General features: G+C 43.7%; 2 protein-coding genes across 8 annotated transcripts; one reads left to right on the top strand and one right to left on the bottom strand.

Annotated features, from left to right (window-relative positions):
- Window positions 1-75: 75 nt before the first annotated feature.
- Window positions 76-2152, bottom strand: LOC105699080 (cyclin-dependent kinase 9). 3 transcript variants are annotated; one of them, XM_012423790.2, is made up of 6 exons: window positions 1846-2152; window positions 1648-1732; window positions 1422-1512; window positions 1185-1351; window positions 885-1126; window positions 76-761 (listed from the first exon to the last, which is right to left on the bottom strand). In XM_012423790.2, the coding sequence occupies exons 1-6, from the start codon at window positions 1950-1952 to the stop codon at window positions 305-307; spliced, it is 1149 nt and encodes a 382-aa protein (XP_012279213.1). In that variant the 5' UTR covers window positions 1953-2152; the 3' UTR covers window positions 76-304. The 3 variants fall into 3 exon arrangements, with proteins under 3 accessions (XP_012279213.1, XP_012279215.1, XP_012279214.1); XM_012423792.2 differs by having other exon boundaries at window positions 1648-1815; window positions 1885-2152; XM_012423791.2 differs by having other exon boundaries at window positions 1648-1809; window positions 1885-2152.
- Window positions 2153-2189: 37 nt separating this feature from the next.
- LOC105699191 lies at window positions 2190-12795 on the top strand. 5 transcript variants are annotated; one of them, XM_012423998.1, is made up of 13 exons: window positions 2190-2402; window positions 3548-3763; window positions 4035-4232; window positions 4603-4731; window positions 4862-5028; window positions 5144-8980; window positions 9065-9302; window positions 9426-9603; window positions 9718-9909; window positions 9999-10538; window positions 10644-10886; window positions 11018-11417; window positions 11538-12795. In XM_012423998.1, exons 2-13 carry the CDS (start codon window positions 3570-3572, stop codon window positions 12191-12193), a joined length of 6972 nt encoding a protein of 2323 aa, XP_012279421.1. In that variant the 5' UTR covers window positions 2190-2402; window positions 3548-3569; the 3' UTR covers window positions 12194-12795. The 5 variants fall into 5 exon arrangements, with proteins under 5 accessions (XP_012279421.1, XP_012279426.1, XP_012279425.1 ...); XM_012424002.1 differs by lacking the exon at window positions 2190-2402 and adding an exon at window positions 2428-2717; XM_012423999.2 differs by lacking the exon at window positions 2190-2402 and adding an exon at window positions 2732-2942.
- Window positions 12796-12860: the final 65 nt, after the last annotated feature.

The raw sequence follows: 12860 nt of genomic DNA, 5'->3' as shown, positions 1-12860 counted from the left end.
CAGTAATTAATACTTTGGATACAATTTAGCTAACATTTGATAGCTCTCGATCTTTGGGGGTAGTAAAGCAAGAGATGTCTTTTAAAAATGTATATATACCAAATTATTTTACATATTATCTTAAACGTATAAATCGGATGTTCAATGGTATCATTGATACTTACAGCTTATGGATATTATTGAACATTAAACGTTACATTAGTTTTATTACAATATCCCAGTGGATTAGTTTTGAGTTCTCGACAGCTGTAACGATTATCTTCGGAACATTGAGTGGTCATCACAGTTTGTTTATAAAATCACATTAAAACACTCGATCCTGATATCCACTGTCGGCCATGCTAGAACTAGGTTTTGCAGGTCCTCCCGGTACGGGATGGTGAGGATGGCGCATATGGCCAGGTCTTCTCGGTGGTGCCAGGTACTCGAACATGCTCTGCGTATGCTGTGCCAGCATTTTGCTGAGGTCGCAGGGCATCGGGTCAGTCCAGAAAAAATCGTGATTCAGAGCAGAATCAGAATCGTATCTCTTGTTAGGATCTAGGATCAGCAGTTTATCCAAAAGATCGCAAGCGTACGGGTCCTTTACATAGGGTTTCAGTCTGTCCTTCACTTTTCTCTTCTGTGCTTTAGGTAATTCCATTTTGTTAAATAATTCCAAGTGTTCCACCCCGGGCCACACTTCTGTCGTGATTGACCCACACAATTGGGAGATTAATGTAAGCTGTTGCTGTTCAGTGTTGCCTTGCATAATTGGAGATCTGGAAAGGTATTAACAAATTAAATACATTGATTGAAGATAACTCTTTTCTATTATCACTGGATATCTAGTACGTACATATACTCTAAGTATCTTTAATAGTCATTTCTCATGTTAATTTTACCTCGTCCACATTTCAGCCATTATGCATCCAGCACCCCACAAGTCAACAGGCGGTCCATAATTTCGATCACCGAGCAGTAGCTCGGGTGGCCTGTACCAAAGCGTTACTACTCTGTTGGTGTAACGATTCGCTTGGCCATTTTTGTTAGCACTAAACGCTCGTGCTAGACCAAAATCTGCCAATTTTAGAATTCCATTCTTTGTAATAAGAACGTTAGCTGCCTTCATATCTCTATGTAAAATCTGCAAAATGATACATCTTGTCGTGGACTTGCTAATAAGATATTTAAATATTTCTTACCTTATTGCTATGTATATAATACAATCCATTCAGTAATTGCTGCATAACTTTCTTAATTTCGCCTAAGCTAAACTTTACATTTACATTTGACAATAATCCAGCTAAGTCGTGTTCACAAAAATCGAATACTAGATAGAACGTAGACCTATATTTGTTATATTGCGTGGCTGAAAGTAAAAGTTTTCTTTTAATGAGGAACTTCAGGTAAGGATGCAACACTTAATTTAAGGAAATTACCTTTCGTCCGGCATATTTCAATAAGGTTCACTACATTCTCGTGCTTTAATAACTGCAGTATCCTTATTTCCCTGAGGGCAGTTATAGGAAACTGTAACAAAATATTGTATACCTTCCAGTACCATCCCGTTAACAATTTACAAATGCAATGTCAAGTATGATACAAGAACGTGACAAGAAACATAACGCAATGTTCTACACTTTAGAAAATGCACATCGAACATACCCCTTCCTTCTCGTTGTCCATCAATACTTTCTTCATCGCCACGAATTTTTTATTAGTCTTTTTATCTCTGGCTTTGAAGACCTCCCTGGTTTCACCCAGATGATGGGACGGTGTGAAAAAGATAACATAACGTCAGAATCTCGCATAAACTTGCAATCTAACCTACAACTTCAAAATTCGTAAGATTCCAACACCAACCCAAACGTTCCTTGACCAATTTTCGCCACTTTTTCGTACTTGGTAGACTCATCGCAGTGTGGGAAATCAAACTCCTCGATGTACTTCTCCTTCTCCTTTGTATTCATAGCTTAAATTCACTTTTCACTCCACCTATTCAAAATTATCTGTTGATGCTTAAAAAAATACCCGATCTACTGATGCACAACGCCTGTGGAGTAACTTTCCTGTAGCTTTAAGGTCATGTATACTGGCTGCCGAGTTCGAGCATTCGCTAACAGATGACGTCACGTCGCCCGCGCGCTCCCGCCATCTCATGGCAGCGCCGTGAAACGTCGAGTCGCGCAGTACTGCTCGTCGTCCGCAGCAGCGATCCGCATCGTGGAATTCGTCCCGCGGATCGTTCACCGAAGAAGACACCACGGAACGATCGCTCTCAGGGAAGAAACAACGCCGAAGGACTCATTCCAGCTGTTTTCCATGTCCTCGGAAACCTGGACTGTGGCACGCCTCGAGTCCCTCACGCCCTGGGTGGTCCTATGGGTCGGCACGCGTATACGGCGCGGAAATAATGCGAGGTGGGTACGGCGAGGTATTCTCGAGCGATCAATAAATTATGTCAGAAAAGGGCCGCACTCGCGGCTAAGTCGTTTCTCCAGCGAGTCAGCTTCTCGGGTACGAGTCCCGCGACCGACGACGAAGCGATTTCCCCATTAGCGGACCTGATAACAAGAGGAGTCCTGCGCAATTTCGGCTTCTTTCGGCTTGGAAGAAAGAGAGCGCGTGGCGAGTGACAGACGGATCAGAGGCGCGTTTGTTGTCATGCTGCTGTCAAGCGGCAGACACTGTCAGTCGACGCTGTTACGATGACAATGGGCACGGATGAGCTCGCGGTTTGTTGGCTGAATTTGATTTGAGTCTTTTATTCGTTTGTGCTAGTTATCACAACAGGACTGCATAAGTGGAACAAGGGTCTCGTTATGTGGAACAAGGAAAGGCAAGGAGGCGTTAAGGTTCTTGACTGTATTCTTGGCTGGAAGAGCGGTAGAATTGTTTGCCAACTTTCTTGAAATGTGGGATTTGGTCATTTGAATTTTATTTCATGGTCCTGTCGATGGGTAAGATGGGAACTGAATTTTTTAATTATTAATTTTATTTAATTTGTTAATGTATTGTGGAGAAAGGAACGGGCTCATGAATTATAAATATAGACTGTCCTGGGTGTTTAAGTAACCAAGTGGGCTTGGGGAAGCGTTGGCGACGAAAGGTAAATTCACTGAAAGGCTCGGGTGTTATGCACGTGGAATATTAATGATCATACCTGTAGGATACCGACATTGGCCTTGAAATTTGTATGCATTTCCTTAGGCGACTCTTTGTTATGTACAATCAGCGATGATGCAAGGTCTGGCTTTAGCAGAGGTATTTTCAGTCATGCACCTGAAATAAAATGATTATAGTAGTGAATTGTTTACGATACTTATCCATCTGAATTAATCATTTGAGAATGTGTCTCGTGTAATCACGTTGCCACGGAGGAATTATTTTTATCGCCTCTCGTTTAGACTTCTTGGAACAACTTAATGACCATTAATTACCGTGGACATATTTGACATGTTTGACGTGGTACATACATAAAAACGTATTTACTAAATAGCTGAGATTCCATTTCTCGTTTTTATTTATTTAGTCAAGATGAACTGGAATAATTACTTTTTTGCAGCATGAAAGATTAAACATGCCTCATGGCTGGAGGAGGTGGCAGCAACAGAAAAGGTGGAAGTTTGGACAAATTAAACCCGAGGCTGTACCACCGACGCTTTCACACTTGTTCACCGAGCAAACCTCCTAACAGCGAAAGTTTTAAAAGGAGGCAGAAGCTGGAGCATGGACGTACTTATTCATTGAACATCGACTTGTTGCAACAAGATATCTTTAGGTAAGTTAATTTTTCCCTGCAATTATAATGACGCTATGTTAATATACCAATTAAGTTAAGTATTGAAAATATAAAATGCATTGAAATATTTGTAAAAAATGTAGAATTGGAAAATTTCATTGCTAAAGCTTATTGCTTTAGACTTTGTAAAATTATGTAAGAAAATTTATGCTCGTTATAAATGAAGGTACTAAAGCACTGTGTTAATCGGTATTAAAGTGTTGTTCTTTGAAATAATATCCCTGAATTGGAATGTTCCCTTACATTATAGAATATTGAAGGAGTCGCTGAATTGTGATTTTTACATAATACATGGCTATGATGTCATAAAGACGAACCAATGTATCATAAGGGCCAGATCACCAGACTTTTATGCAGCTTTGAGACCTTACTTAGTGTACTGCGACAGGACAGTCAAATGTTTTCTTCATTCTCTCGGACTGTTCCAACGAGTAGAGAGTTTCGTGAGGTACCTCCGTTAACTCTGCGTGTTCTCCATTGCACCATAGAAAAGGGGAAATGCCCGGGAGCACATAATTTTTTATTCCATGCGCTAGTTGCACGAATATTCAAAACAAAAATTACAATATACATGGCCTGGGTCGGTTTTTCGTTTGCACGAGATTTCCACCCTTTACCATTACTTTGCAATCTTTCTACTTTTGTGCAGTTGCTCTAAGGACTTGATAGACACTAACAGCATTAATAAGTCGTTTTATCACGTTTGTATTTTCATTTAATTTATTGCCCCTAATTAGAAATATAAATTAGGAGTTGTACAGCACAGACTGAAGTAGACGTAATTTCTAACGAAAGATGATTCCTCTTTTTTATCATAGGCTTCTATACCGTAACGTGGATCCATCTCAAGAGGAGAGGTTACTAGTAGAACTTATTCTGAATATCGCATTTGCGTCCAAAGTCGTCGAGTCTCCTGAAGCCGATGGTAGATCCTCCTTGAATAAAAGGTTTGCTGTATTTTCTGATACCTATTCGGTGTCCTCTGGAGACTTTCACGTTTAATTGTCCTCGCAATTAAATTCCACTGTAATATTTGGATTATCAACAAATTTATTTATATTAAATTATTTAATTTAGAACATGTAAAGAGACTGCGTATGCAAGTGGTGATGCATCTGAACAATTTGAAGAGAGTGATGGAGCCTGCAGAACAAATGTGAGTCCCTTGTCATCTGAAATGGCTGACTCTGGACTAGAGACCGGCTCAGTCAGTCCACAAGAGAATACAGTGTCGGAGTCGTCAGGTATCGAAATAAATGGCCTACAATTAGAATATCTTAAAAACAATTAAAAAGACAATAATATTGATTAATATATTCCAATTGTATTGTTGTAATCCTAATAATTATTTTCTCTTAGGGATGGACTTGGATTCCCAGACTGCGGAGTACATATCCACTGACGAAGACCTGAACAAGATCCACCTGAGTGATGAGAACCTCCGGAGTCGAACCAAGCTCAAAGAGCAAAGTGCAATCAACACTTGTAATGGAGTACACGGTGCGAAATCCCTAGTGCGATCAGTGTTAGTGGAGTCAAATTCTAATTCCAATCCTGGAACGGATGCTACGTGCTCGTCGACGGAGCCGGAACCTCGCTTGGACTCGTCAGGTTCCTCCGATGAGAATCCCCATCAGAGAGTCACCGAGGCTGAGGAGATAGCTCTATACGAGACCCAGGTGCTAAGTGATCCATTCTATGAGTCAGATTGTGAGAGCGAGGGGAACGAAAGAATCAACTCGTTCGTCCCTACGGGCTCGTTCGAGTACATAAATCCTGTCAACGTTTCTTCAGCTGCTTCATCGGTTGACCTAGAAAGGAACTCTAACAATCAGGCCAAATTCAGACAGGATTCCAGTGACGAAGCTACTAACAGTAGACAGGACGAAGAGCCCAACGGTGACATTAACTTCAAACAACAAGGTAGGATAATTATTAATAGCTGCGAAGAAGAAATATGTGGCGATTCAATAGCCAAGGATGACGTTAAAAGTGGAGACGATTCAAGAGATGAAGATAGAGATCAGAAGAATTCCTCGACAAGTTATTATTTCATCGATGCATCCACTTTGAGTGATGATGCAGAAGTGGCTTCGGTGGCCCACCGAGACAAGCACTCGAATGGTCGGTTACCTTCTTATATATCTCACTCGATGAACTGTGCAACCAGTCGACCTAGCAACCCTCCAGTAGAAGATCAGTACCATAAATTTACTTCGAGGAAGTCTGCGAGTTTACAAACAGGCCACGAAAGGGTAGCAGAGTTCGAGAGAGAGCTGAAGCTTACGGAGCATTTGGAACCACTTGCAGAGCCCCGGAAGGTGAAGAGGGTGGACTCTACATCGGAGGAGAGACTCGAGGTGGACAGAGGTATCGATAAGGAGGCATTGGCTGTGGAAATTAAGGAAGCTGACAGCGGAGAGAGCACTCAACCCTCTCCTTGCCCTGACAATAGCACCAGTATTTCTGAAGACAAAGATGAAGTTGTTACAGTGAGTATCAATGAGGCCCTTCCGAAGGTTTCAGATAGACTCGAGGAGAAAGTCGAAGAGAAACCTTTAGAAGAAGAATCCAAGACCACCGAAGACACAAGGAGGCCCTCTTTAATTCGAAGAAACACTTTCGAGCTGGATTCAAACGAGGAAAAGCTCTCCATTCTAAGGCAAGAGTACGAGAGGAGACAAGGTAGCCTAGTTTTCCAGAACTCCATCCCACAGTATTCGGGGCATAGGATAGACGATGACCCCTACTTTGATCCTACTGCTCCGCCTGCTGAGTCCAGTCTATCTGGGATGGAGAGTTTAAATGGTTTTATGGATGTGGTTCCAAAGGCCTCGGAGTACTCAACTTCGTGTCCACCAATGGACAAGCTGGAGCTCGATGTCACCCAGAAGGAGGTAGAGAGAAATTATTTTGGATCTCCTCACATGGCTTCGATGGAAGCCTTGAATAACCACAGCTTAGAAGGAAAACTCATTCCCAAGACTGCTGATCACTCTTCGACTTCATATCTGTCATTCGACAAGTTGGAACTGGACACTGCCCAGAAAGAAGTGGAGAAGAGATATTTTTCAGAACAGAAGTCATCGATGAATTATCCTGTGTTGAAAAGTGCAAGCGACAAGTTTTTAGGTGATTATTTTGACGGATCCACAGAAGGCTCGGATGACGCCAGTAGCAGTCTGCCAGTGACGCTGAATAGCATTTTAGAGGGAGAGAAGAGGGAGTTAACGAAGAGAACCAAACGAGACGAAGCTACGCCTATAGTATCAGGTGGTGCCAGTACTTCGGACTTCTCGAAACCTACCGACAGCCCAATTGTCCGAAGAAAGACAGAATCTACACCGATAGTTTCTGGAGGTTCGGTAATTATGAACGAACCTAAAACGAAGGGGAAAAAAACGGCGAGGATGTTTTCTTCAATGAGTGCCTGGGTCGTAGACATGAGCGACTGTAGTAGGTCCGATATGAAATCTTTGGATGTCAAGGATTCCCAGGCGGGAATGTCACAGAGCTTGTCGAGTGCTGATCACGCAAGAAAACCTACTAAGAAAAAAACTCATGAAAAGCATGGCAGTTTGGGTTTCTTTGTTAACCTAAATGACATGGATACTCCAAAAGGACTCCAGAAGGAGAAGAAGGATCAAAACGGGCCTGGGAAGCAGTACTGTGAATTTTTCATTGACATGTCGGACAAGAACGAAGCAGGGAAAAATCAAAAACAGGAGCCTTCGGAGGAGCCTCAGAAGAAACAACCCAGTGGCAGTGCCGATGCAGGAGACAAGAAAAATATCTTTTCGATGTTCATAGATTTAAATGAGCCAGAAAAAAAGAAGTCTGAAGAGGTTAGGCCAAGCGATAGAGCCCAGTTGTTTAAAGAAAGAAGGTTCGATCCCAGACACTCAAAGCCACAGAGCTGTGAACAGCCGTTGACCGAAGCTAAGGGACTTCAGGATCCAAAGCCAGTGAAAGAAAGGAACAAACCCAGTGTTTTTATGTTCATTGAATCGGACTCTCCAGTGGTAAGAAGAAGAACTCTGTCCACATCGAGGCCACCCTTCAAGAGGCATTCCTGGAACCTTGAAAAGTCCCAATCGGCTAATGGCAACTGTCAACCAACAAAGGAACCGGCATTCCGTAGGGAGCATAAGCGTGCGCACAGTCTCTCTGTGGACCGAGGAGACGTTCGCAGGCTCCAAGCGAAGACCAGCAACTCTAGTCACTCCCTAAGCGAAGAAACCAGAGGGAAGGTACCCAATGGTAAATCTGCGGAACGTCCCCAGGAGACCGAGTCGAGGAACATGGATACCTCTGCAGAGGATGTCTTCGAGTACGACGTAAGGGACACTCCTCCTAACTCGCATGTAGAAATAGTGGACGAAGAGATAAGGGTCTGCATTAAGCATCACGACTACAAAGAGCTTGGGACTACTGAAATCGTGGAAGGTGCCGAGCTTGATGTCAAAGCTTATGAAGAAGAGTTCTCCGAAGTGTCAGTGTGGGACAAAACAGGGACGGAGAGTACCGAAGGTCACACCAGGAAGAGCGAGACTTTCGACATTAGCAGTGGCAGTGGACCATCCCCCTGCAGCGATAACCAGCAGTTCGAGCTATCGGATCTGGCCAATGGAGAAGATGTCGTACCCCAGTTGTCAGATAGAACTCGATTAGTTCCTCCAGTGGCTAGTAAAATAATGGAGACTCACAGGTCCTTAAGTGAAACGATTAAAAAAATAGAGTGCGAGTTTAAGAGTTCAGAAGAGGTCAGGTTGGATCAGGGTATTGAGGAAGAGGAAGAGTCTCAGAGAAGTAGAGGCTCCGGGGCCAGAGACGTGCGGACTCCTCATCCTGGGCTTTCCAGAACCACGGGCTCCACTTTTGTCAGGCTCTCCGACCTCGATAAGGCCCCGGCGAGATGTCAATCTACAGAGATTATGTCAGTTGACGAGGAGAAGGTAACTTATCGCATGAGCAAAAGCATCCCGGAGACCTCTTGGATCGAAAGCAAGCTCGTTGTCTCAAGGACTGGCCCGGTCAGGGCGAATCCCAGGAGAATTCAATCGGCTATGTCCACTTCATTGCCTCCTAAGCAAAAGTCACCCATGGAGGAGGTCATCGGAGAATTCGATGGAGAAGGATTGGTCTCCGAGTCTGATCTCAGCAGTATGCAGAGTAGCATGGGCCGCTCTGGGGCAGGTTAGTCTTCTTAGATAATTTGTTCTCATATACTATGATTTTATTTTGTGGATGGCTCCAGGAAACGGTTGTCTTAATGTACAGAAGGGAGCACCGAGGAGACAGAAACGTCTAGCATAGCCGGGGCGAAACCGTACAACAGGCTCGGAGAGGACCTTCTCAGGATGTTCCTAGAAGAAATTAATCCAGACGTGACGATTGACGTCGCTGGTCGACGAATACGAGCTCATAAGTGCATTTTAAGCTCTCGGTGTCAATACTTTGCTGCAATTCTTAGTGGAGGTTGGATCGAGAGTGCTGGAAATGTTATACCTCTTCAAGGGTAACTCAGTTTATTACATAAATGTACTACTTACCTGTGATCCCTCGCTGTAAGAGATGCGTTTAAAATATTTTTATTTATCTTACTAGGTACGTAATACACATCCACTTATTCATTTTACAGATATTCTTACAATGCAGTGCATTTTGCATTGTGTCATATATACAGCGGAGAGAGTAATATACCAGATTCTATAAGTATCGTAGAATTGGCTACGTTAGCTGATATGCTGTGTTTAGAAGGACTGAAGGAAGTTATCGGATATACCCTTAAAGTTAAATATTGCCACTTGTTCCATAAAGTAAGTGAATTTTATACTTGGTGTATATATATTTTTAATGGAATTAAAACAATACAAGGTCATTAACACGAGCATAGTTTTATATCTGTCGCTATAATACACCTCTTTGTTTAGCCCTGCCAAATCTGTGCTGTCGGAGTGCTCGAGTGTATGCCTTTAGCTGCTGCCTACGGTCTTGATGAAGTCTACAGAAAATCCCTTAGGTGGATTACCAGACATTTCGTGCGAATTTGGCCCTGCAAAGCATTTGCCACTCTCCCTCGAGAGCTCATGGAGAAATGTTACCATCAACACATTGTACACATGGTGAATAGTTGATAAATAATTATTATTAACTTCTCAAGGACCCTCCTTATTTTTAATTTTTGACGTGACCATCTTATATTATTTTTCAGTCTACGGACACTGTGCTGCAAACCATGATGGACTGCGACAAGCTCCTGGCCACTTTGCCAAATGTTCGCTGGGCTGAACCAGTCTTTAGATTGGTGTCGAACCTCCTCGATACATCTGTCAAGTACCTATCGGAGAACTTCTCCGGAGTGCTGGGCAACGACAAGTTCCAGGCTCTGGGGCGAGAGCTCACCTGGAACATCAGTCGCCTCGAGGACAATTTTCTGGCAGCAGCTGAACGCTTGCCACCCGAACAAGCCTGCAAAAGTTACGCGAAATTGCACAAAATGTTGACCGCCGCTCAGACCTCGGACGACGCTTTGGGCAAGACGAAGTGGGGACAGCTCTTCGTGGATTTCCTGAAGAAGATCCAGAGCCGGGTCGAGAAGTGCCTCGTGAGGGATGCCACGAGAGCTTCGAGGACCACCGCGTGGCTTAAGATGGATTTAGAGCTCCGCAGGAGGATCCAAGAGTTAGCTTGCTTGGTGATACTGCCGCACGAAGCGACGAAGAGGCCCTCCAGACATTCCAATTTCCTAAAGGTCTGTTCCGGGTTATTACGCGATTAATGGACTGAACAGAATTTTAAAAAATTCTATGGGACATCGCCATGGATCGCAATGTTCTATTTTTGTTATTGAATTCAGGAACCGAAGATTCCGTCGAGTCGCTCTTCGGTCAGCCGCAGCTTGGACTTGAGGCGCGTGAAAATGGCGATATCCGAACACAACGATAAAACCACGAAGCCGGTGCCTGCGGTTCCTCCTCCGCAGCCGAAAAAGCCCCTTAATAAGCCGAAGACTGATCCTTTGGAGAGAAAAATGCAGGAGGATAAATCGCACGCGGGTGACTCCACTATGAGGCCTAGATCATGGCCCAACAAAGTCGAGGTAACAGGAGTGATTCGTGTTTCAAAACGTGCAACCAGTTTCGTTTCAGCATAAATGTAATGCGATTTAAAGGCTGAGCTTTAAAACTAGGTAATCGCGGAAAAATAATATTTTGCATAAATTAATTCCAGGTAAAGTCGAGGTATCTGGAGCCGAGGAGTAAGCCAGTCCCGAAGGAGCCTGCTCCTCCGGTTTTGCAACCTGACAAAATGTCCCAGCAACGCCGGAAAATAATGATCTCCTCCTCGGATTCCTCGAGAACTTCCAGTCCCGCGATGAAGCGAGCCGCCGAGAAGAAGCCTCTAGCCAAAATGAAGCTACCGATCAAGAAAGATGTGAAGGCTCTTTCCTCCGATAGTCTCACAGAGTCGAATCATAATCGAACGAACGTCAAGAAAGATTTAACGAGTAAAAGCTGCGGAATCACGAGACCCGAATCCCCGTCATTGAAGCAGAAGGAAGGAGATATGGGATTATCGATCGACTCCCTCGCAGAGCAGAAGAAAAAACCTATCATCAGAAAAAAACCTGGTGAGGAAAATTGTCCAGTGAATTAATTGATTTCGTTGTTTCTTTTTTTTTTTTTTCCGGAATTGTACTATTTTAATTAACTCATTAGAGAGTTCTTTATGCATCGAATATTCACTTTAGGTAAAATGGACACTTCGATGTCAACGGACAGCCTGATGACAGATGTCGCAGCTACTCCGAAGTCAACGGTGTCCAACAAACTGTCACCGACTCTGAGTAGAGGAGCCAACAAGACTCCTGCGAAGAAGCCCTCGCCTCCGATGCAGCAGAGAAGTCCATTGACAGTCTCGAGGAGGCCTGCGAGGACCTTGGAAAACTCAACAGCAGCCAGTCGGAGCAGAGCTTTCGCAACTTCTGGTTATCAGGGCTCGCCAAGTCTGAGAAGAAGCCTCCTGGACGCGGCAAAGACGCCAGACGTGCCTAACAGGACACAGAATACTCAGCAGAGGGTAGGTGCACGCCAGGGGAGTGGTCAAGTGACAGCTGTCAACGTTGATAAGGACAAAAGGAAGAAAGAAGGTCCAGGTGGTCAACAGGGTCAGGAGAGTCCTGGGAAAAAATCCTCGCCGAAGTCTAACGGTGCTCTCAGGGCCAACAGAACGGCTGCTGTCAAAAAGACGACCACTGCTAAACCAGGTGAGGATAAAGCGAAGACGAAGTGTCAAAACGGCGAACCCAAGCAGCCCACGGTCGGCTCCAGGTCCGGAACTTTTCTCAAGGACGAACCCACGATTCTCAAGAGGGTGGATATGAAGTCTCCACAGGCTAGTGTTTAATTTTTATCGCAGTTACATGTATTGACAGAATTAACAGAAGAGAAGGGTAGGATTGTTAAAAGGCAGAAGTAAGAATGGAGGTTTGTCAGGCTGATGGTAACGACGGAGTGAAAGAGTAACGAAGATATGAAAAAAAATAATCTGTCATGATGACAGAAATTATGGCAGCTGGAGGAAAGCTCAGGAGTAAGTACCTTGATGAGCAAACGTGTGAATTGCCTCTTTTAGGCATTTTTTGTGGAGAGAAATATGTCATTGATTTTTGAGATGGTGGACCGAAGGTCAGCTTATCGACAGCTATGACATGAGTAGAAAGTCTACTACCAAAGCTGTAGAAGCGAAAGAGCTGAAGCGCGAATGAAAATGGCATGGAGAAAAATCCTGACAGAGGAGTGATACTTAAAAGAGTGGACGTACTATTTTAATTATTGTTTAACTCTTGAATTATACATTTTTTTTTATAAGCTGCATTTATGGTGAAAAGCATTGAATTCACTGAGTTCTGAGTATTCGGTAGGGCAGCAGATAATGGAAGTCTCTGTCAGAGTGAGGATTAAGTAGTCAGCGAAGGAGGATGAGCCGATACTTAAAGAAAAACGAATGATTTCCTATCATCTGTAAATCAGAATTCAGTTATTCGGTTCCACGTTTCCTACGAATATTTGGC

This window comes from Orussus abietinus, unplaced genomic scaffold (assembly GCF_000612105.2).
Source record: "Orussus abietinus isolate OABI.00-Male unplaced genomic scaffold, Oabi_2.0 scaffold3, whole genome shotgun sequence".
NCBI lineage: Eukaryota > Metazoa > Arthropoda > Insecta > Hymenoptera > Orussidae > Orussus > Orussus abietinus.
Note: the sequence above shows the minus strand (reverse complement) of the source record. Positions and strands in the feature narration are given on the sequence as shown.